The following is a 26,162-nucleotide window of genomic DNA, read 5'->3' on the forward strand; positions in this document are numbered from 1 at the left end:
AAACGATATTCTCTATATCTCAAAATTTCGACCGACGGGGTTGGAAGAGTCAGTTGACCAAGTGAGGTTACAGTACCCACCATAAGTACTTTGACATTTCATATTTTCGACCATTGATAGCGGAAATGATACCCATGATGCAAAACAAATAGGAGACCGTTTCGTTACTTTACCTGCTTGTCTGAGTAGAGAGTTCAGTGTTTGTGTTTCGAACCTAACAGTAAAATGGGACCAATCGTTTACGTGAAGACCTTAAGTATTTTGACATGAGATTTTACTTATAACAATGATTTACTTACGTCTTATTTGCAGTTCTTTCACCCAAACATATATATTTTTTTGCTAGTTGCTTTACGTCGCACCGACACAGATAGGTCTTGTGGCGACGATGGGACAGGAGAGGGCTAGGAGTGGGAACGAAGCGGCCGTGGCCTTAAGGTACAGCCCCAGCATTTGCCTGGTGTCAGACTCGTTGGCTGAACGGTCAGCGTACTGGCCTTCAGTTCAGAGGGTCCCGGGTTCGATTCCCGGCCGGGTCGGGGATTTTAACCTTAATTGGTTAATTCCAGTGGCACGGGGGCTGGGTGTATGTGGTGTCTTCATCATTTCATCTTCATCACGACGCGCAGGTCGCCTACGGGGGTCAAATAGAAAGACCTGCATCTGGCGAGACGAACCCATCCTGGGATATCCCGGCACTAAAAGCCATACATTTCATTTTTTCAATTTCGATAACTCGAAATAAAATTTAGCTCCTGAGGATATTCGAGATATCGAGGTTCCGCTGTATATGTGGACATGGTCTTTATCAACTTCATAGACATAAGATAATCCAGTGTTTTCAGATATCGACCAGGACTCAGATAAATATTAATATGGTTTCCTGGACAATGGAGTGGTCTCGTATCTGTAAACATCGGAAGTAATGATAAAGGTAGCCTAAATATAACTTATCTTCTGATAACACTCAAAAGGAGACAAAGTTGCCCTGGACCTAGTGTTTGCATGAGTTCGTTCGTTCTTGCTTGCTTGGGAACTGAGGACAGAGTCAAAACGATGTAAATGAACGTGTTATATAGTAATTGTTTTTCTGCTATTTTGCTTTACGTCGCACCGACACAGATAGGTCTTATGGCGACGATAGGAGAGGAAAGGCCTAGGAAGTGGAAGGAAGCGGCCGTGGCCTTAATGTACAGCCCCGGCATTTGCCTGGTGTGAAAATAGGAAACCACGGAAAACCATCTTCAGGGCTGCCGACAGTGGGGCTCGAACCCACTATCTCCCGATTACTGGTTACTGGCCGCACTTAAGCGACTGCAGCTATCGAGCTCGGTATAGTAAATTTAAGATCGAGAGATGGTAAATTCAGTACCACGAGAGTCCAATGATTTTATTTCCTAAAATAATGTTTGATATTCACTAATTACGGTACTTGATTCTTCAATGCTGACGTTTATTATGTGGTGGTGATAAAAATTAACAATGAACGATGTCGACTTATTTATTGCTGAAATCTGTATAGTTTACTTTTCTTTCAGCATATGGCTTTTAGCGCCGGGAGTGTCCGAGGACATGTTTGGCATGCCAGTCGGTAACTGATTTTCCACGCATTCGCTAAGGGTGTTGTCTATGCGTGCAGGTGTAATTGTGCGGGCTAAGAATGGGAAGGAAGCGGCCGTGCTTTGAGAAAGGTACCATCCCGGCATTTGTCTGGAGTTGAAATGTGAAATCACGGAAAACAATTTCGAGGATGGCCGACACGGGATTCAAACCCCACTGTCTCCCGACTACAAGAGCTAGCAACCACAACTGACCGTACAGCAACGCACTGAGCTAAGCGGTTCGATGTCAGTACAGCTATTTGTTTATTATTTTCTATGTTTTGTATAGAACTCCCTGTTTAGATATTCTCAACATGACTACGAAAAAGTTAATTTTCCTTAAAATAATGGTTTCGTACAATATCACAAACAGTGCGGAAGTAACATTAAAATTATTTTCTTATTTATGAAATGAGTTCAGATAAGCTTATCGACCGTATTTATCGGCACATATTAAAGAGTTTCTGCCTGCTGTCATTTCTTGATGGATACAGTACTTTCGCATCCATCTCTTGGCACAGGCCAGACTAAAGTGTAGCTTCCACCGAAGTCCCAGTCAACATCCATGGCTGTGACAATATGGAAGTTGCTGGGGTATGGGTAGTGCTGAGTAATGACATTCAGAGCATGACTAGTGCATCTGAGTGTTATGAAAGGTGCTGCTTATAGGATCAGTCGTGCTGCAATAGTACTTTCTGACCCAGTGAGGAAAGCAATGGCAAACTACCTCACTCCTCATCTTGTCTAGTACGCCTCATTTTGGTGCTGCCATTGGTTTTTGGGGTTTGCTTATAACCGCATAACCTTTGGTGGTGCTGTTTGAGGATCCAACCAGCCTCTGGGCTGATGACCTAACAGACAGACATTAAAGAGTTTCCCTGGGAAGTGAATAAGAAAGTCATCTTTGTAAACTTTTTTTTTTTTTTTTTTTTTTTACAAGTTGCTTTACGTCGCACCGACAGGGATAGGTCTTATGGCGACGATGGGACAGGAAAGGGCTAGGAGTGGGAAGGAAGCGGCCGTGGCCTTAAGGTACAGCCCCAGCATTTGCCTGGTGTGAAAATGGGAAACCACGGAAAACAGTGGGGTTCGAGCCCTATATCTCCCGATTACTGGATACTGGCCGCACTTAAGTGACTGCAGCTATCGAGCTCGGTCCTTCGCAAACCATCTCACCACTTGGATGCTCGGGGCTGGGTTTTACATTAATATGTGAGAATTATAAAACTAAGTTTGCTCTAAGAATTTTAATTATAGTCTAGTCAGACCATGACCCGGATAGCGATTAACAATGGAACGTTCATGAAGTGGGAGTGCCACCTTTAAAATACTTACCATACTCTGCTGCCAAAAGTTGACGTCGGTTGGCTGCCATTGTTCATGTTTCTCTTTATTTGTAAATCGAAAACTTTTGTTACATTTTGAATATATCATGTACTGTATGTAATAATGTTATTGGTTTTATGTTCCACTAATAACTTCATTCACTTTCTGTAGATTGTGGTGCTGATGATTTTATTCCACAGAAGATTGTTTACGTGCTCGTAATCTATCGACGCTGACCGCGACGCTGACCGGTTTGAGTACCATCAATGCCATCGAACTGCGATGAGATAGAACTCAAATATGTATATAAGTTCACAACTATTCAGTAAGCAAAAATGTGAAACCTCTTAAACCAACCACATGATTAAATAACTAGAAATCGGTCTTTTAGAGGGGTGGGGCTGAGACGCTCAGATTGTAAAACGATGTCTTTCTGAGCCACACTGGTGGGTTCGATCCCGGTTCAATCCGGTGGTATTTGAATGTGCTTAGATACGCTCACCAGCCTCGGTGTCGGTAGATTTACCGACACTTAAATTAACTCCAGCGGGACAAAACTACGGAAGCCCAGTGTCTCTGAAAACCGTAAAAGTAATTAGTTGAACGTAAAAACATCATATTATTATTATTATTATTATTATTATTATTACCGCAGGCAGATTGGATCCTAAACAGTTTCACCATCAGCTGACACAAAGTCTACGCATCACTAAAAAGGTGCGTTAGGGAAATGAAAGCGAGGTAGTTTCCCGTTGCTTTCACCAGAGGGTTAGAAGTTACTGTTCTTATCAATCAGCCCAGCCCCCTGGAATGCATACAATAATTAATCTTACAAGTCAGACTTTCAAATCATGGATCACCGGGAATGACTCCATAAGGAATGGGTTACTAGCATCACTCAACCCTCGGTCACAACACAGTAAAACTGAGACAGGTCGATGAAAGTAAGAAACTTGACCAAAATATGGCTTCCGATTGAGATAGAAACAAATAGAAAGTAGAAAGTAATAAACGTGTTCTCGGTAATACCAGAACACATTGTAAAATGTAAGCAATACAGCTCACCAGACGATACACAGAGTGACCAGCATTGGGTGAATGATCAGCGTTGAGGCCTTCAGTTCAGAGGCTCCCAGGTTAGATTCCCTTACGGGTCAGGGATTTCAATTGCATTTAATTCCTCTGGCTCGGAGAGTGGGTGTTTGCATTTCTTCCAACACTCTTCTACACTCATAAAACCACTAACCCATCACAGAAACACGCAAAAGTGATTACATCCCTCTATATAGGGTTGGTGACAGGAAGGGCATCTGTCCGTAAAACATGGCCAAATTCACATGCGCTACATAGTCAGCACACGCGACCCTACAGGCGTGGGAGAAGCGGTAGAAAAATAAGAATGTTTGCAGGCTTTACCACCTAAAGTCCGAAGAACTTGCAACAAAGGTAGAGGAAAGAATTTTAACAGGAAGTCCATTCCTTTCATTACTCCATTGTTAGTTCACCATGGCTAAATGGTTAGCGTGCTGGCCTTTGGTCACAGGAGTCCCAGGTTCGATTCCCGGCAGGATCAGGAATTTTAACCGTCATTGGTTAATTTCGCTAGCACGGGGGCTGGGTGTATGTGTCGTAGTCATCATTTCATCCTCATCGCGACGCGCAGGTCGCTTACGGGAGTCAAATTAAAAGACCAGCACCTGGCGAGCCGAACATGTCTTCGGACACTCCCGGCACTAAATGCAATACGCCATTTCTTTTTAAGTTCAGCAAGGAGAACACATGTTCGACACTTGGATTTGAAAGAAACAAGGACAGAACCGCGCCCATGCCTCGTCTACAGTTGGCAAACTTAAAATCGGCATCACTGTGTTGAATATTTTCCATTTTCTTTCTAACTATTGTCACTTGATCAAACGGGTTATCAAACTGAATCAAGAACCAAAGACAAAGCATGTTTTTCATATTGTTGAATGTGAAACTTAAGATCCTGCTGGATGTGTGATATTCCAACACATTCAGAATTCCTTCTCTCCTGTTAGGTATCATGCAATTCATTCATTGCAGCATGCATTTCTGGTAGGGTCAGTTCCTTCACTTGCAGATTCAAAGCAGCCTTTTGCATTGAAACGAGTGTGGTTGGGAGAGAAAGCAAATGAACTTCATAGATTCCAGAATCATCCTCAGAGTACAAGCAGAACTTGGGGCAATCACGATTTGGAGTGGATATGAAATATTATTTCAGAGCTGGGTTCTGTTGTAGCAATCTTGTTACACATGGTAATAGTGAAAGCCAGCGGATATTTTCTATGGGTAGTTCTGTATTCAGGTCCGCCTCTGTGGTGTAGTGGTTAGCATGATTAGCTGCCACGCCCGGAGGTCCGGGTTCGATTCCCGGCTCTGCCACGAAATTTGAAAAGTGGTACGAGGGCTGGAACGGGTTCCACTCAGCCTCGGGAGGTCAACTGAGTAGAGGTGGGTTCGATTCCCACCTCAGCCATCCTGGAAGTGGTTTTCCGTGGTTTCCCACTTCTCCTGGCAAATGCCGGGATGGTACCTAACTTACGGCCACGGCCGTTTCCTTCCCTCTTCCTTGCCTGTCCCATCCCTACACAACGCCCCTGTTCAGCATAGCTGGCGAGGCCGCCTGGGCGATGTACTGGTCATTCTCCCCAGTTGTATCCCCCGACTCAAAGTCTGAAGCTCCAGGACACTGCCCTTGAGGCGCTAGAGGTGGGATCCTTCGCCGAGTCCGAGGGAAAAACCGCCCCTGGAGGGTTAACCGATTACGAAGTTCTGTATTCAGACTCAACGATTTCACAAAATTATTTTAAACATTCTTCCCTATTTGTTGAAAGCAAGATTACAAAATTCTCAAATGTCCAGTGTTAAACAATTACAAGATTTCTGGGCTGCATTATGAAATGATGTGAGAAGGCCAACCAAGGAGAACAGAAGTTTGGCATATCATTCTTTCAATTTTGTGTACACATTGTTGCCCATTCGTCGATTAACACCACCAACATAAACAGCTGCGTTGTTAGCGAACTAGAAAGTGCTTGATTAGCAGGTGTTTGTCCTATGTAGAAAGAACTTTATTACACGCAAGGGTAGCAGTTTCTGCAGGAGGCTAGCAAACTCAACTAGCTTCTCTTCAATCCCAAGCGTAAGATCGAAATACCTCACAAGAAGGGGAAAACATTTCGCCGTCTTGTGATTTGAAGCATGCATACATGGCAGTGGAGTAGGACAGCAAGTTCTCGTTGACATGCACAGAATGCGCGGCTTCCGCTCTCTTTGAAAATTTCCGGCACTAATTCATTTAAACAGTCCTTAGATCGAAACGACTGGTGGTGTTTTACAATATCGTAAGAGAATGCAGCTTTCCCAGCATTCACGGCCATCACTAGGATTATTATTGTTTGGGTCATCAGTGGTTTGATGCAACTCTCAGTGCCACTATCCTGTGCTAAGCTTTTCATTTCTACGTAACGCTAAGAGTATCCACAGTAAAACAAATATCTTTGTCCGCCTCTGTGGTGTAGTGGATCATCATCTGTCACCCCCGGATCCGGGTTCGATTCCCGGATCTGCCACGATATCTGAAAAGTAGTACTAGGGCTGGAACGGGATCCACTCAGCCTCGGGAGGTCAACTGATTACGGTGGGGGGGGGGGTCGATTCCCACCTCAGCCATCCTCGAAGTGGTTTTCCGTGGTTTTCCACTTCTCCAGGCAAATGCCGGGATGGTACCTAACTTAAGGCCACAGCCACTTCCTTCCCCTCTTCCTTGTCTATCCCCTCCAATCTTCTCATCCCCCACCCACAAGGCTCCTGTTCAGCATAGCACGCGAGACTGCATGGGTGAGGTACTGGTCCTTCTCCCCAGTTGTATACCCCCGATCCAAAGTCTCTCGCTCCAGGACACTACCCTTGAAGCGTTAGAGGTGGGATCCCTCACCGAGTTCGAGGGAAAAGCCAACACTGGGCGGTAAACGGATTAAGAAAGAAAGAAAGAAAGAAAGAAAGAAAGAAAGAAAGAAAGAAAGAAAATTACTTTCTGCGCAGCAATGTTCAACTGAACGATCAAAAATTGACGCGTGAACAATTGTAAAGTCCTGTACCGAGTATCATTGTCCCGTGATGCAACTCTCTTTTTGTTAAACGAGACGTTACCGACTAAATAAGGGTTACATAATGCAACTGTCCGCATTATGGACAAGAAACTGTATTTCAATGTGTTTCAGTGAGAAAAAATGTTGAAGAAATGAGACGTCAAATTGAATGTGCACTCATAACTGTCCTCAGAATCAACCAATTTGAATAGTTAAGAGCTGAAATGAAAGAGCTTGATCCACTGAGTGTTCTTAGGCCAAAACAAACTCCGTACCTGAATTAGAAACAAAGATATGATTGCTTCAAAGAGACAAAAATTGAAAAAAATCAAATAATTTGAGGAAGGTGGAAGTTAAGTGATTTATAGAACATGACAAATCTGTGCATGAATACCTGTCAGTTAAAAAAAAGAATGAAGGAAATCGACCGCATAGAATGGCCGAACTGACTGACTTTAGTTTTCATAAATTTTTTTAATATATAGATGTGCAGTGAGGGACACTACTAACCAGGGAAGCTCGGCGTGCAGTGCTTTACGTATTGTTAGTATAGGGGAACCGTCTTTGGTTATCAACCAGGATATCCAAGGTTCAAATACTAGCATCGACATTTTTTTATGGACTCCGTTACTCTAATGTGTAAACGCACCATACGAACAGCCTTAGCAATTCCATTCCGAACGTTTGCGATGAGCGCGTAGTTTATTAATCACTGGCACCTTGAAGGTCTTATGGATGTGTGTGCTACGAGGGCAGATCAGAAAATAAGTTGCACTTTCTAGTTATGGCCATTTATTACACCACCTATACAACTAACGTCACTTTTCCACATAGTTTCCAAAAGACTCCAAACATTTCTGCGAACGCACAACCAACTTGTCGATGCCGGATGCATAGAAACTTCCTCCAGCGTTCTGCAACCACTCTGAGACACCGGCCTTCACCTCATCGGTCTGGAAACGTCGACCACCGAGCTCCGTTTTGAGGTTACCGAACAGATGAAAGTCACATGGCGCTAGGTCGGGACTGTAGGGCAGATGTTGCCAGACCTCCCACTTGAAACGCTGCAGCAGTTCTCTCGTTTGGCGGGCCTTGTGAGGTGTTGCGTTATCGTGCAACAAAATCACACCGGCGCTCAATTTCCCCCCGGCACTTCTCTTTCATCGCTTTACGTAACCGGTGCAACGTTTGACAATACGACACCGCGTTGATCGTCGTTCCCTTCGGCATGTTTTCTAAGTGCAGCAAACCCTCCATGTCAAAGAACACTGTCGCCATAACCTTACCGGCTGAAGGCTGAACCTTGGCCTTCTTTCGTTGTGGTGATGAGGGGTGCACCCATTCCATTGATGTTCGCTTCGTTTCGGGGTGAATGGTGGACCCACGTTTCGTCGCCTGTGACGATTCGCCGCAGAAACCCGTTGCCGTCTGCGGCATAGCGTTGCAAAAATGCCAGGGAGGATTGGAAACGTTGTCCCTTGTGCTCATCGGTGAGAATACGTGGGACCCATCTTTGACACAGCTTACGATATCCAAGGTCCTCGTGAACAATGGCGAACACACTGCCATACGACATGTTAAGCTGCGTCGCGATTTCTCTCAGTTTAATGCGCCGGTTCTGTCTAATGATCGCATTCACACTGTTGACCTTTGCATGGGTCCTGGACGTTGCGGGCCTGCCTTCGCGATCGTTGTCCGTGATATCCGTGCGTCCGGCTTCAAATTGCTGACACCACTTTACGATACCTTGCCGGGAAATAGCCCGCTCCCCATACACAGCACTAATTTCACATTGAGTGTCCGTGCAGTTCTTCCTTTTGTCCCATAGGAATGGCACTGTCGCACGCACCTCATATTTGGAGTGAACGTCCAGTTGACGCGCCATTGCATTTGGCCGCTATTCACACAATACTAGACGAGACACCACAGCGACCTGCCCAACAGACGTGTGGGCAGTGTCTGTCCCTTTCTCGGCTGCGCCCACGTTTGCGACACACAGCGCGCTGCTGCGGCGCGTTAGTTCATCTAACCTTTTGATCCAACTACGTACATGCTATGCACAGCGCGGAATAGCCTTACAATGTTAATCTCGTTTATACGAGCACCAGATAGCTCCGATGAAGCGTATCCGCTTGTTAAGGTGAGAACCAGGGTTCGAGTCCTGCTCTACGCATTAATTTTTTTTTTTAATTTTAGAGTGTTGCGTTAACCAAATGCGTGTGTATTTCTATTCATTGCAATATCTAGCATTGTGCTTTTAATTATGTATGTCCTGAAAAGAACTGTTTTAGGCATGAATTAATACCTCGTCCAGCATCCACAGGCTTGAACAACTTGTCGGAATAAACGTGTCATCGACTCTAACAAGCTTCCTAAAGTATTCCTCATCGAGGGCGATCTCTTTTCTTGCGTCCAACAAAGCCTCACAAAGCATAATGCAAACTTGGGGAGGCCAGTGTTTTCATACGGAGTTTCCATCTTGCCTAAACAATTTCGATGTGGTTCAAATCTGGATCCTAAGGGACCCAAATGAGCAGTCCAATGTAGTGTTGGCTATTGAGTGTCTGATTCGAAGCAGTGTATAGATTCATTTAAGTGTCCGAGTGAATCGATTCACAGGAAAGGCGAGCTCACGACACACGATTCAGCTGACTCGCGCACTCACGGATCAGCGAGACACAATACACACACGGCTCACTAGCGGAACACTGGACATTGGCGGGGAGCCGAACTTCCGCAGCAGCGATACATACAGAGTCATAGCACACTGAAAGAATCGTTCGCTATAACGGACCCTCGCGCTCAGCTCATTTGAAAATAATACCCATTAAATAATACACTGGTCCGCCTCTGGTGTAGTGGTTAGCGTGATTAGCTGCCACCCCCGGAGGCCCGGGTTCGATTCCCGGCTCTGCCACGAAAATTTGAAATGTGGTATGAGGGCTGGAACGGGGTCCACTCAGCCTCGGGAGGTCAACTGAGTAGAGGTGGGTTCGATTCCCACCTCAGCCATCCTGGAAGTGGTTTTCCGTGGTTTCCCACTTCTACTCCAGGCGAATGCCGGGATGGTACCTAACATAAGGCCACGGCCGCTTCCTTCCCTTTTCCTTGTCTATCCCTTCCAATCTTCCCATCCCTCCACAAGGCCCCTGTTCAGCATAGCAGGTGAGGCCGCCTGGGCGAGGTTCTGGTCATTCTCCCCAGTTGTATCCCCGACCAAGAGTCTGAAGCTCCAGGACACTGCCCTTGAGGCGGTAGAGGTGGGATCCCTCGCTGTGTCCGAGGGAAAAGCCGACCCTGGAGGGTAAACAGATGATGATGATGATGATGATGATGATGATGATGATGAAATAATAGACTGACTTATTTGCAGTGTTAGAAAGGTAGTCAAGACATAATTCCAAAGCACTTAGCTTGTAAGTAGGTAAGTTATTAGGCTATTCTATTTACCGTATTAGTTTAATCAATGAGCCTCCATGGCTCAGGCGGCAGCGCGCCGGCCTGTCACCGCTGGGTTCCGTGGTTCAAATCCCGGTCACTCCGTGTGAGATTTGTGCTGGACAATGCGGAGGCGGGACAGGTTTCTCTCCGGGTACTCCGGTTTCCCCTGTCATATTTCATTCCAGCAACACTCTCCAATATCATTTCATTTCATCTGTCATTTATTAATCATCGCCCCAGGGGAATGCGACAGGCTTCGGCAGCCGGCACAATTCCTATCCTCGCCGCTAGATGGGGGCTTCATTCATTCCATTCTTGACCCGGTCGAATGCCTGGAAACAGGCTGTGGATTTTCAGTTTAATCAAGCAGTATTTTTATAACTAGTTAACATTCGACAATTAATTAAACTCTGCTCTCTATCCTACTCGCCTGACTGAGTGGCTGAGACGGCTGAGGCCTGGCCTTCTGACCCAAATTGGCAGGTTCGATCCTGGCTCAGTCCGGGATTTGAAGGTGCTTAAATACGTCAGCCTCGTGACAGTAGAGTTACTGGCACGTAAAAGAACTCCTGTGGGACTAAATTCCGGCATCTCGGCGTTTTTGAAAACCGTAAAGTAGTTAGTGGGACGTAAATCCAGAAACATTATCTAGCCTACCCTACGACTATGAGTCATTCCCATGACCACTCGAAATTGTCTGTTTTATATTGGGAAGAACCAGTGGGCTACTGTACAACTTTGAGAGCCTATACAAAATATGACGATTTTAAAAAGTCATCTGCTGATAGAAAAAGACATTTTCAAAGCCAACCGAGATAGTTGGCCGTGCGTTTAGGGTCGCGTAGCTATGAGCTTGCATTCAGGGGATGGTAGGTTCGAATCCTACCTTCGTCAGCCGTTAACATGGTTTTCCGTGGTTTCCCATTTCCACACCAGCGAAATGCTGGTGCTGTACCTTAATTAAGGCCACGGCTACTTCCGTCCCACTTATAGGCCTTTCCTATCTCATCGTCGCCATAAGACCTATCCGTGTCGGTGCGACGTAAAGCAACTTATTTAATTTATATTTAATATGTAGGCTACTTATTGTGGACACAGGTATTTTTACATCTAATTATGTATATATAATAGAATCGTGACTTTCAGAGAACTGTGGAAAACCATAAGGAAGTGTATAAAATTTGAGTTATATAAATTGTTATTAACTACGTAAGCGTTGTGTTGTAATAAGCGTGTGTAGTTTTGCAGAAGTGCCTATTTTTTCCTGCATTTCAATTTTTTAATTTTTATTTTGTATTATGTAGTTACCGAGAATATAATGACATTTCCAAGTTCCTTGAAATTATTTAAGAAAAGACTAGGCAAACAATTTATAGGGAATCTCCCACCTGCGTGACAGCTCTAAATGCAGGTCATGACTGCCAAGGAAGCAAAGGTCCAATTTCATTTTCATTAAAAAGAGTAAACAAATATCGTTATTACTTACAGTATATTTATTATTATTATTAACTTCCCCCATGCGGAGGCTGCCACAAGGACAAAGTATGTCGACTACACAGTATTTTGTCTTCTAAGTTACTGTTGACTTTGCTAGTGTGCCAGGTAGAAGATTCCCCAAAAGGCTCAGGAATAGATTTGCAATACGGTTCGTCAGATGTTATATAGATGATTGCGGAGTATGGTCACTGAACCTCGTATTGCGGCGATAGCGATGTCGTGGAGTCGTGTCCGGCTGAGACCGAGAGAATCCCATAGCTGTACAAGAAATTTAGGGATTGTGCCTCGAGCTCCGATCATGAGTCCATGGACGGAAATATTGTCTAGGTGATATTTATCTTTATAGTAGTTTACAGTTGGCTGGTAAAGTGACTTCTTTTCGGCGTCCACCTCTTCGGCCTGGCCAACGTGCGACTCGAAGCGTATTGTGGGATCTAAGATTAGTCCTTGCTTGCTAGCTGGTTGAAAGGCTATCATGTCAATACGTCTGTTACTCCCGTCGGTAGCTAGGCCTATTGTATGTACAAATATTGTTCATCTAACACTATATACCGTACTTATTTAATGGAGTTGTCACTGTCGGGAGAAGGCTTTGTAACATCCAAACTTGACGCGAAGAAGTTGCTGCAGGAGGATCGAGAATCTGAAAGCTAGATGATGCATAGGAAAGCAAGATGCAGCAGCAAGTATTGAATGTTGTTTGTTGTGGCTGTCTTAGCACACACTACACAAATGCAATAGGGTCGATTACTAATGAGCCGTAAATCGGTTCACTGTATCGATTCAGTGATGTGAACAGAATCTAATGAATCGATTCATTAAAGTGAATCGAATATCCATCACTAGTTCAATGCAGTCCTCCTCAGAAATACAGCCCTGCATTGCACGAATTGTATAACGTCATCTGGGTAGCGCTCTTTCACACTCAGAACTATAAATTTCTGCAGAACGTCCAAATATACATCTAATGAAGCACTCCAGCCCCATCAGAAGTTATCCACCCCTAAAACGACAAAGAAAAGCAGCCACTAAATGAACACTCTGCCACTGTATATGTCTTACGTCGTATCGGGCTCCCCGGTGCCTGTAAACACGAACCGACCCGACCTCCGCAGAAGTGAAAGAAGTATCTTGCTTGATGATGCTTGTTGTTTTAAGGGGCCTAACATCGAAGGTCATTGGCCCTAAAGAAGTATCAGAGAAGATTCCAATTACGATTTCACTCCATCTCTGCAAAGGCGCACCGATCAACCATATGGCGTTCTGACCCCAACTTGGCAGGATAGATTCTGGCTCAGTCCGGTGGTATTTTAAGGTGCTCAAGTAAGTCATCCTCGTGTCTGTAGATTTACTGGCACGTAAGAGAACTCCCGTGGGACTAAATTCCGGCACCTTGGCGTCTCCGAAAACCGTAGAAGTTAGTGGGACGTAAAGCAAAATAACATTATTATAAATATTAAAGATGCATACATTACATATTTTACTACAGTAATTAATATAAGATGCATCTTTCCTTGGACCCACATCCATATCCTTAAAGTTTGTGCGATGATTTTCATTAATTGGGGCAACCGTATTTAAGCGGAAATCTTATGAACGAAGGTATCTCTGGAGACTATCAACGTCTTCTTAAGGGAGGTTCCAAAGTTACATAAACACATAAAGCGATAAACACGAGCTGGAGGAGGGAGAGCAGACACTTAAAATAAGTGAGGCGCATCGACAGTCCTATAAATTACGAGTCTGGCAGTTACAACCAACAGGCTACACAAATATATTGTCACTGTATAATCCTCAATTTTATGATTACCTTTTTAAAAGACACATCCGGTAGTATTTCATCTGGATATACTCTGTCTGTTTCAAGTTTATAAATGGAATGAAAACACAATGGTTTTGAAAGATGTTTATCTGTGTAGTGATTCAGAAGAACCTTAACCCTGTACGACGTATGGAAAGTTTCCATTAGAGACGTCTTCCATGGCATGTATTTGAATGAATATAGAAATGGTTTTGCTATTAATCCTTTGATAGGACATTTAGGATAGGAAAGACCTAGGAGTGGGAAGGAAGCGGTCGTGCGCTTTATTACAGCCCCAGCATTTTGCTGGTGTGAAAATGGGAAACCACGGGAAACCATATTGAGGACTGCCGACAATGGGGTTCAAATCCACCATATCCCGAATGCAAGCTGACAGCTGCGCGCCCCTAACTGCACGGCCAAATCATTCGGTACCAGAAGGACGTTTGTTCGATTCCGCGTTTGGAAGTCAGATCGAGGAACGAGCCTGCCACTTCTGGAGAGTCACACGGCCTACAAAAGAAATGGGTATCATGTCAATTTCAGGAAGGTAAAGGCGATCTAGCACAAAGCTAACAACTATTACAGTGGAACCTTGGATTGCGAGCATAATTCGTTCCGGCAACATGCTTGTAATCCAAAGCGCTCGTATATCAAAGCAAGTTTTCCCACAACAAACAATTGAAACGCGGATGATTCGTCCACAACACAAAAATATTTATTCGCATACCATTTCTAAAACAAAATATACATCCATTATCATTATAAACTGTTATGGCTTTTAGCGTTCAGTCTGCAAGCCTCTGAGAATTTACTAAACGTCGCCACAATCCTCGATTTGCAACTAGTGTTGTGGCCTCATTTAGTTCTATACCTCTTATCTTTAAATCGTTAGAAACCGAGTCTAACCATCGTCGTATTGGTCTCCCTCTACTTCTCTTACCCTCCATAACAGAGTCCATTATTCTCCTAGGTAACCTATCCTCCTCCATTCGCCTCACATGACCCCACCACCGAAGCCGGTTTATGCGTACAGCTTCATCCATCGAGTTCATTCCTAGATTAGCCTTTATCTCCTCATTTCGAGTACCCTCCTGCCATTGTTCCCACCTGCCTGTACCAGCAATCATTCTCGCTACTTTCATGTCTGTTACTTCTAACTTATGAATAAGATATCCTGAGTCCACTCAGCTTTCGCTCCCGTAAAGCAAAGTTGGTCTGAAAACAGACCGATGTAAAGATAGTTTCGTCTGGGAGCTGACTTCCTTCTTACAGAATACTGCTGATCGCAACTGCGAGCCAACTGCATTAGCTTTACTACACCTTGATTCAATCTCACTTACTATATTACCATCCTGGGAGAACACACAACCTAAATACTTGAAATTATCGACCTGTTCTAGCTTTGTATCACCAATCTGACATTCAATTCTGTTGAATTTCTTACCTACTGACATCAATTTAGTCTTCGAGAGGCTAATTTTCATACCATACTCATTGCACCTATTTTCAAGTTCCAAGATATTAGACTGCAGGCTTTCGGCACAGTCTGCCATTAAGACCAAGTCGTCAGCATAGGCCAAACTGATCACTACATTTCCACCTAACTGAATCCCTCCCTGCCATTTTATACCTTTCAGCAGATGATCCATGTAAACTACGAACAGCAAAGGTGAAAGATTACAGCCTTGTCTAACTCCTGTAAGTACCCTGAACCAAGAACTCATTCTACCATCAATTCTCACTGAAGCCCAATTATCAACATAAATGCCTTTGATTGATTTTAATAATTTACCTTTAATTCCATAGTCCCCCAGTATGGCGAACATCTTTTCCCTCGGTACCCTGTCATATCCCTTCTCTAGATCTACGAAACATTTTTCAATTACCTTGCGTATACTGAAAATCTGATCCTGACAGCCTCTCTGTGGTCTGAAACCACACTGGTTTTCATCCAACTTCCTCTCGACTGATCGCACCCTCCCTTCCAAGATGCCAGTGAATACTTTGCCTGGTATACTAATCAATGATATACCTCGATAGTTGTTGCAATCCTTCCTGTTCCCTTGCTTATAGATAGGTGCAATTACAAATTAAAGTGGACTTTACCTTACCATAGAATCATTGTTAATGTGAGGGTGACGAGAGATGACATGCGAAGTGTTACCGTTTAGCTCTAATTTCACGAACGGAATCACTGCTCTCTGTTGGCTCACTGGAATTGTTTTCTTTTCGTACAACTTTAACGAGGAACCTCTCTAATGTCTGTTGCTTTTTCCTATTTTTGAGGATTTCACGAAAATGTGACATTGCATTGCCAATGAACTGATTCATCGCTCGCACTGCTACAGCCTTATTCAGGTGGTGTTTATCGATAAAATTTCGCATCGTTTCCCACATTTTGCACTTCTCCTGAATCTCAGTTGGAGATTTCATTGACTTTTCCTCCTCCTTTACCCCGGACGAGATCTTCTCCCTAACCACCTCCTGTTTGCGATGCAGGTCCATCAGTTCGTTGGTGGTCAGTTCCTGGGTATGTTCTTCCATTACCTCTTGAATGTCCACGTCATTCACCTCCAGCCCCATAGTCTTCCCTAAGGACACAATTTCATCAACAATCTGTGGCTCACTGTCACCAACAATACCCTCAAAGTCACGTCCAAGGACACAATCAGGCCACAGCTTTTCCCAAGCGGAAGCGAGAGTTCTCTTGGAGACTCCATCCCCGGCTTTATCGATGGTCTTCAGGAAGTTCACGATGGGGAAATGATTTCTCCCAAACTCACGGAGGGTAAGGTTTCTCCCTTCGGTCACTTCGAAGCATCGCTGAAATAGTGCTTTGGTGTATAGCTCCTTGAAGTTCAATGACTTGCTGATCCATAGGCTGGAATAGTTTTGAGAGGAAGGGACATACCCTTAACGAACTTTAATTCCTCCAGTAAGTCGTCCTCAAGGCCTGGAGGATGAGCAGGAGCAGTGTCCATAACCAGCAAGACTTCGAGCGGCAGATTATTTTCTGAAAGGTATTTCTTCACTGCAGGACCAAAGACCACGTTCATCCATTCAACAAAGGCACAAGGGAAGGGAGAAAGTAGGTGCACGTGACGCTCGTATTGCGGAACCTGACTCGCTTATGAAGTTACAATTTATTTAATATGTTTGCTCGTCTTTCAAAACACTCGTAGACCAAGTTACTCGCATTCCGGGGTTTCACTGAACTTACCGCTGAAGTTACGGAAAGCGGAAGCCTTCACCTTCTTCTAGACTCGCGGTCTTCGTGGCGTGTGTCGAGATGAACACGAATGTTTCATTATTGGCAATTTGACATGACATTTAGCCTATTTTTCCTGCAGAAACCGAGAGGCTACAAGATAAAGAATTATTATTATTATTATTATTATTATTATTATTCACCAAATGTAGGAGAAATCAAAATGTGGGACACATCTTGGTTTCCTTCATTAATAATGTCGTCGCCGTTTCACGTAAGGGGTTTGAAACATCGTGGTGAACTATCCGTTTATTTTGTGCGCTTGAACCATGTCTGGCGATATACAGTATATGAGAGAGAGAATTTTCACCGACTGCTGAATGCCGGTATTGTCCTAACTAAATGTCATAGTCACTACTTCCCATATACCAGCATATCCTTTCCTAATCCCTATCGTTGGGAAAGGGCCGTCGTTCGATCCAGCGGGCGCAACCGACTGGGCGGAAAGCCAAGCCCCCGCCGTAGCTTCAGCTAAGATTCAGTTTCTGACAAGATCCGCGACAGCCTGGCGGCGTCAATGAAATAAAACCCCTCCCTGAATACAAGGATCTCAGTCGAAACCGGAGACTAAACGGCAATGAAAAGTAATGGCTTTATATTGTAACAAAGTGAATTGTATACTACGTGTACCGATATAATATAACAAATAACATGTTTTATTCATCAAATCGATGATTGCAAAAGCAAGCTTGTAGTTATCCGTGACGATTTATATCGTGTTCATAGCCAGAGCATTCCCGGTTTAGCGTGGAGCCCTAACTATACAGAAGAGTCATTTTATTTCAAAATTCCTATACGTAATAGCCGAGATTCGAACAGCAGTCACATTGGTGAGAAACCAGTGACAATGCCACTGCTACAAGTTTTGGACTGCCTTATCCGATGCACTGTCACCCAGGCAACCAGTTTTTTAAAACGAATTCTTCTACATTTATAAGGCCCATATGTAGCACTATGTTGCCAAAGGGGAGTTTATGACACGAACAAGTCATTTCAGTAAATGGAAATAAAGCTTAAGACAATTACAGAAGGCTGTGCAATTTATTACGGGATCTAGGGGTGATTGTGAAAGTGAAATATTTCCCTATCGATCGAATATACATGTACAATCGTATTTCCGTCTTGTTTTTTAAATATCGGACATAAGTAATGAACAATGTCGGGTTTATTTGAATTCTTGTCAGAGCATCATGGGAAAATAGCTGGTGGAATTTCATGGAACTCATGTTTATGGTAAGAGTAGGTACTCATGCTGACGATTCGTGTGAAAGGGAAGGCAAGTTGAGCATATAGCCCGAATACCAACAAAACAAATCATCGATAATTTCTCCCTTAACATTAGTCTAATCGGTATAATCAATACCACTAAGGGGATAGTAAAAACTGTTACGCGGCATCTATCTCCTGCATATTTATTTCATTCCGTACGTCAAATAACAAAACGACGTGTCATAGCGCTGGACGAGACGTAATGTGAAGAAGAGGGAGGGAGGAAGGAGTGAGGATTGGGAGACTCCTTGTCGACCAGACTTCCTGTCCGAGTTATTCTGATCTTAGAGTTCATTGCGTACAGTTTCATCCAGCTGGGTGTTATTTGTTCTTGAATTGACAGCGCCTGTATCATATCCTGAATATGGATTTTTATAACAGGTATTTTATCCGATATACCTAAAAATAAAAAGGAAATCTCAAAAAATTACGGCATTAAACTACTATCAGAATATACGACAGTCCCTGCTCAGTAAATGGTCGACAAAAGTGTAATCACATACAACGAAAGTGATTTTCCCATTAACGGCGAGTACTGCAGCTAGTTTACAATATAATCCAGGATGTAGGACGTAACAGCTGAATAAAAGTCTTTATTAAACACAAATGACTTCGGTCGACGAAACATACCATGCTTTATTAAGTATAGATTAACTTGACTGAACAAAACATGTCAATTCATAAGTCTTAACTTTTGTTTATATTATGACCTAGCCAAAGTACTCATTCGCACGGGTTGTGAAAACGGACAAAAGTAGTTTAATTATTTTTTGTATAGTTTTAGTGTAACTAATGAACCGCTGCATGGAGGTCATTTTCCAGGTTAATCGCAATTGCGTTAGTCAAAAAAAGCTATCCTGACAAAGTTCAAAATCAAATTTGAAATAAGTCAATCATCATCATCGTCATCGTCATAACCGACAGATACCGTGAGCAGGCATTTTGATTTGACTGCATCTACGCTGCCCACGCGTCAATTTCGGCATTCCTTTTTAGTCTACGAGATGGTAGAGCAGGACCTCTCAAACGACCAGAATCTCACGCGTGCAAAACGAGACGCAGAGGTTATGTGCATCGTGAATCAGTCCGACTCGGCTCCGTTCGGACAAGACTTTTTGTCTTGGGGTGACTCTCAAGGGGAGGTAACGATGTCCACAGCATCGATTTTGTTCAAACTCTGTAGGTTGGTAGTACTACAACACAAAAACGCACTGGCAAAGTAGTAGCGCGCTACTCTAAAAAAAATTCGAAAAAAGCGATTTTGAAAATGCGAAAAAAGTTATGAGAGATTTAGCATGCCAGGTACCATCAAGCGAGAAACTGGCGGGGTGGTCGAGTGGTTAAGGTTCTCCATTTCAGTCATGATTTCTTTTGGTATTTCTGTTATGAAGATGGTGAGCGAGTCACGTTGCTATCAGCTTTCTACCCCTCCCCCGTTTTTTCATCTATTACAAATTTATTTTCTCCTATTACTGTCAAAACATATTTTAAAATGTTCTTTCCAAATAATTCGGCCTCTTCTGTATTCTCTACAAGAGTCGCCGGGATCCAGTAAGCGATTTATACAAAGAAAGTGCTCGACGTAAGCCATGGTCCTTTTCAACTGTATTTGTTGTTTGCCCTCCCGGGAACTCATCTGCACTTTGCCTAGCTTCATATTCAAAAACACTTCCGTTCGAACATAATTCAACATGCGAGATCTGCATGCCGATCGAACTTATGATGAGCACGTCTGGTTACATCGCACACAAACGTTACACGATATAACGCGGTCAGACAGTGACTAACTGCTGCTCTCATTCGTAACACGAGGAAAACGGGGATCAAAATGTCAGAAAAGGAATAGAAAGTTGAGACGAGTGTGACTCGAACTCGCCATCTTCATAACTGAAGTGTAGAACCTTAACCAGTCGGCCACCGCGCCACAGTCTCTCGCATGATTGTACCTGGCATGCTAATACTCTTGTCTTTTCTCGACATTTTCAAAATAGATTTTTTCGGAAATGTTTGTGAGTTGTGCGTAACTACTTTGCCAGAAAGTTTTCGTGTATTAGTACTACCAACCTGCAAAGTTTGAACAAAATCGGTGATGCGGATATCGTGACCTCTTGTCAGCTAAGCTCGGTTCAACTCGGCTTGGATGGTGGAGCGCTGCAGAGGAATGAGGAAGGGGAAAACAGGAGGAGCTAGAGACAGGCGTAGGGAAAGAGAAAGACAGAGCTATTGCTCAAAATCGAGGAGTGGGTGAACAGCACTCGTCAACCTAGCGAAGTCGTACTATGCACCTTACACCGCGCAATGCACCGGTGCATGCACCCTGGAGGCCTTGTGGTAGAGCAAAGAAGCAGACCATCGCCAATTCGGGTTAAGTATTTTAAACAAAAGCGTGCATTCTACCATGTCCAAAGAAGGCTCTTAGGTGCGAAAATTATGGTTTTTCGCAATTCGTAAGTGATTATTAAATGAAAATATTTGCCAAGCGCTACGAATATTTTGCCATGATAGCCATATTTATGACGTCATAGTTCACAGTCGGTACATCCCTTCAACTTGTTGAAGGTCAGCCATGATGAAACTATGTCACGAGCCAACATTTATCATTTAAATTTGCGTAAAAACACAAACTCAGCACACCATGGGATACAGTAGAAGATGATCATTTCATATCACAATACTGATGATATAAATTCACTATAGAAATAACAATGAATTTTTAAAATACTGAAAATTAAGAACAAAGCAAGAAAATATGAGATCGCTTCGATACTGCTTGAGCGTCCGATCATTATGGAGCACTTTACGAACGATATGAAACGATACCTGAAGCAGCAGTAAGAAGAGATCCTTTTATGCTTGCCAGGGACCCCACTGACCCACCCCAAACAATATTTTCACTTATAAAGAAAAATTAAAACGGAGACATTACACTGCAAGTTCACACAGTAGCAAGAGTAGGAAGTAGTGTGTTCAAATGGTACTCACGGATTACTATAGAAGGTTATTATGATATCCACTGCACGTACTGTCGGAATCGTCTGCAAACTGTGCAAACTTGAATCTCAAATCACTCGCGAGGTTAGTTTCATCGCACTGTCATATGCAATCAAACTACACGTAAAAAAACGCACATAAATTCAATTTGAATGTTTACGAATCATTTCTTAGTTATTTAATTGCACTATACCGCACAATGTGCATATACGAGCCATTAATTAAATACATATCAAATCTCCAATCGACAGTAATGGTACCGGGATAACGAGCACAAGGTTATGGCAAACCACCCCTCCTTCGACCTACACAATCATGCGCTCGAGACTAGCTTCAGCAGCACCAACCTTAAAAATTGCTACCACTTGCGGTTAGAGGACGTGAAGTCACGGATTGTGGAACGGAGGATTGTTTCAATAGCATGGAAGCAGAATACAACAAAATAATTCAATGTAATACGCAGCTTACTCACCTTATTGAGCGTACTGCTCAGAAATCCCCTCCTTTCAACCACGAACAACACTATTTTATACTTACCTGTTCATTGACGTAGAAAATAGATTATAATTATTTTTTACGAAATATTTTAACATAAAAACTATTTTATACGTCGTGGTCTGGCATTCTTTAATAATCCATTACGTGCCACAGATATGTGCATATTTAGACGAATCAAAGCTCATAAGGACTGCGGGTGTTACGCCTCCTTCCTTCCGCGAGGAAGGGTTGACAGGCCTGGCTACGTCACATACGCGAAGGGGTATCATATGTGCTGTCTATAGAAGGAAAAGGGGTGGTGTGATTTCATAATTATGTCACGAGCAGTTTTTTTGTCCATGGTGAAATATTAAATAATAACATTCGTCGTGCATTTGCAATAACGAAAATTCCGACTTAGTTTGTGTGCGCTCTCTCTCTCTCTCTCTCTCTCTCTCTCTCTCTCTCTCTCTTTCTCTTTCTCTCTCTCTCTCTCTCTAACACCCTATGACGTCAGGACTGACGTTATCACCCCTCAGTCACCAAGTAAACATGATAGTCATGTGCTCTCTTCATATATAGTGTCTTGTTCAATGTTCTACATGTCAGGTAATTGTACAAAAACACAGTGGGCCGATTGCAGAAACGGTGTTTCGACGATGTCTACGGTTAAACAGTGCCTAAGTATGGCTGCCGCATTGCAGATATGTTATTTATCACTTAGACACTAAGACCGATGTTCAACTGGCCATTTTTAAACACTGCTTAGAACACTGTTTAACCTCAAATGAGATGAGTGAATCACAATCCGAGGTTATGTACCATGATACATGTAATTTGTATTATGTTGAAACGATTCCAGAAAGAAAGGTTAGGCCGACAGGCTCTTTGTGGGTCGCCCGCTGCGAATCTCAGCCATTCATTTGAAATATACGGGGAGGTAAAGCTTAAAATTAGATTTCGCTTTTCAAGAGGCTTGTTTCTTGAGAATGACAAAGGGACAGTCCGGTAACTGTCAACTTGAATACAATTCTTGGTACCGATATATTTTATTATACATGGGGTAATTTCCATTGAATTGTAGTTCACTTCGACTGCATACATGTCAGAATTATTTGTCCCAATCGCTAGAGGGCTGTCACATACATCAACCGGGAGGGATTCACTTATTTATTGCCAAGTAAACACACAACAGTGAAAACTAAAAAGTAGATTGTATGTGCTTTATATACATAAAATCGTCACGCTAATTCGGATAAGTTTTCGGCAACTATGAGATAGGAAAAGGCAAGTGGTGGTGATTACTGTTTAAAGAGGAGGACTGGGGAAGAAGAGCCGTGGCCACAGTAACAGCCCTCTTATTTGCCTGTTGTAAAAAATAGGGAACTACGGAAAACAATCTTCAGGGCTGCCGATGATGCGTTTCAAACCTACGATATCCAGAATGCAAGCGACATCTATGGCCCGTACAATACATTCGGTCACACATTACTATTGTTTCATATTCCCTTCGTCGAAGCTATTTACGAGTAGATTGCACTCACGCTATAATTAAAGCTACACTTCCCCTTACCGTGGCGTGTCGCTTTAGTGTCGATAATATTAGGAGATTTAATTTCCACTGAAAGCGATATTCTTATCTGTGGGCAAGTCATGCTCAGCCATATTTGAGTAACGTGTATAGGAAGACAAACAGCTGACTGGCGTTCAGCGCGCGCACCGACGAGTTTTATTGGTTGCGACAAGCAAAGAGTTGCATGAAAGATGCGTTTATCTCCATTTTCAAACTAATATTGAAACTTTAAACGATATCTAGTTAAACACCGGCTGAACATCGTTTATGGAATGGAAGATCGTGCTCGATTTAGACGTTCTTTAAATAGACATTGTTTAAGGCTTAATACTAGTCATCGTTTCTGCAATCGGCCCAGTATTTTCGCACTTCTACTCATTCCCTGTACCCTGACAAATATATTCAATATATTTCACAGCGCCTACAAGCGAATCGGCGATGGTTGGCTCCTTTACCATAACGATATATGAAAAGGAAAATCCACAGCCTATTTCCAGTCATTCAACCGGGTCAGGAATGGAATGAATGAAGACCCCATCTAGCGGCGAGGATAGGAATTATGCCAGCTGCCGAAGCCTGTCGCACTCCTCTGGGGCAGTGATTAACGAATGACAGATGAAATCAAAATGATATTGGAGTGTGTTGCTGGAATGAAATATGACTACCCCGAGAAAAACCTGTCCCACCTCTGCTTCGTCCAACACAAATCTCACATGGAGTGACCGGGATTTGAACCACGAAATCCAGCGGTGAGAAGCCATCGCGCTGCCGCCTGAGCCATGGAGGCTCTATAACATCTATGGCTGAGTTTTAGATAATTTTGTTGGGTAAACACCAAATGTCTCACCAGAAATATTATCCATGCCAACATCGTACGACATGAAGTTTCGAACGGATTTTCTTCCCCCTCCAAAAATCCGACTACCTCCACCGGGCTTGAACCCGTGATCTTGGGATCGGGAGGCCAACGCTATCGCTCATCCACAGAAGGAGCTAATTTGAAGTAAGTTTTGTTTGAAACATTTATAAAGTAGAGCATTTTTTACAATATATCCGCAAGAAATCGCCTTAACTCCTCTTCTTGGCTCCCCTTCCTCCTTTCAACATCATAACAGTAAACCCATCACATTTAAGTTAACGCAATTAATTGTAAAATATACGCCGAGTTGCATAAAAGTATATCCTGCGGTTTGTACGTGACAGACAAACAATACAATACATAAGCTTACATACATTACATACCAGGTAAATGCATGTCTTTTCCGGTTTCACTAAGAGATGGCGGCAGTGAACAGTACGCAGCGTACGAATTTGACACACATGTCAGTTTGTTCGTCTGACATTAACCTACCAACGCGCACACGTTGAGTCAGCCAAACACTAGCGCCTATGTTGTATCGTTCAGTCATCATGTCGACGTTCGTGCCTGAAGAACATTTGCGGCACGCATTGCTTTTCATATTTAATCAAAAGAAAAAGGCTGTGGAAAGTCACAGTTTGCTGGTAGAAACGTATGGTGAACACACTCCATCGATTAGAACATGTGAGACATGGTTTCCAATTTCAATGTGGTGATTTGTGTCTGGTGGGACCAGAGCGGTATTGTGTATTATGAACTGCCGAAGCCTGGCGAAACCGTTAATGCACAACACTATCGCCAACAAATGATTCATTTAAATCAAGCATTGATCGAAAGACGACCGGAATGGGCCAGATGACATGGCAAAGTGATTTTGTTACACGACAATGCGCCGTCTCACACAGGAAAACCAGTTACAGACACCTTGAAATCGCTTCACTTCAGCAATTTCGAGGAAGTTTGAAAATGGCTCGACGAATTGTTTCCCGCAGGAGACAAGCAGTTTTCCTGGCATGGTATTCATAACATACCTAAAAGAGGAGCGAAGTGTGTAGAAGCCGATGGCCAATATTTTGAATAAACAAAAAAATGATTTCCCTTGAAAATAACGTTTTCTTTACCATAAAAACCGGCAAAAACTTATGCATACACCTTGTACATAAATTATATACATAGACCCAGCGTTCTCCAGGGCCTTTACATTACATCGAAATGATTTTTAGTCAAAGTGATCATAATGCACAGGCAGAAAGTGAACTGTATTTAGAGAGATCGTGTTCGACTGACTGGAAATATGTTTTCATATTTACACAGTTATCAAATAGACACTGAAAAACATGGTTCCTAATCCATCAAATGGGTGCTGCTGGGTTAGACAAATATTAAGATCTCGGTTAACAATAATAACAAAATGAGAGAGAAAAGGCTTAATTTACTTACCATTTCCAGTGGGCTCCATAGTTACGGACATGCTAGCTGGAAGTGTCAGCGCCTGCAACACATCAAAACATGTGGTTAGTGATTGTGAGTGCCATTCGATACCTACTGTAGCTACATGTTCTTATCTCAATGTGTGTGTCTGCATACAGACTGCGTATTGGACATTCCACTTTATACAAGGTGCCGATCTCAGTGGCGTAGTCTGTTAGTTGTTATCAATCCATACCCAAGAGGTACAGTCTTAAAATATCCGAAAATGAAATTGACAGAAAACCATATCAAAATATCCGCAAGAAGTATGTAGCCGAAATGCACAAGGTGATGAGTCTAAAAAAATCCAAGAAATTTAGGTACCTGCATAGGTTGCACAGGCTTTAAATACAAACAATGTTTACGTTTACTAATTAGTAATTACTTCGTTACGGTAAGGGTGAACTTGGTTTATTTTATTTAGAAGAGTTTTTCGACTACTTCGTCAACTAGTAGCTGGACAATCCACAAATA

At 43.0% G+C, this 26,162-nt stretch overlaps 1 protein-coding gene across 2 annotated transcripts in view; it reads right to left on the bottom strand.

Annotated features, from left to right (window-relative positions):
• The window catches only part of LOC136864720 (KN motif and ankyrin repeat domain-containing protein 2), a 480,434-nt gene that overhangs the window by 319,329 nt on the left and 134,943 nt on the right, over nt 1-26,162 (bottom strand). For both annotated transcript variants that reach the window (XM_067142058.2, XM_067142057.2), the window contains exon 2: nt 25,659-25,710. In XM_067142058.2, the coding sequence (XP_066998159.2) occupies nt 25,659-25,689 (31 nt within the window). In that variant the 5' untranslated portion in view covers nt 25,690-25,710. The remainder of the gene's footprint in view (nt 1-25,658; nt 25,711-26,162) is intronic.

Source organism: Anabrus simplex, chromosome 2 (genome assembly GCF_040414725.1).
Source record: "Anabrus simplex isolate iqAnaSimp1 chromosome 2, ASM4041472v1, whole genome shotgun sequence".
Classification (NCBI taxonomy): domain Eukaryota; kingdom Metazoa; phylum Arthropoda; class Insecta; order Orthoptera; family Tettigoniidae; genus Anabrus; species Anabrus simplex.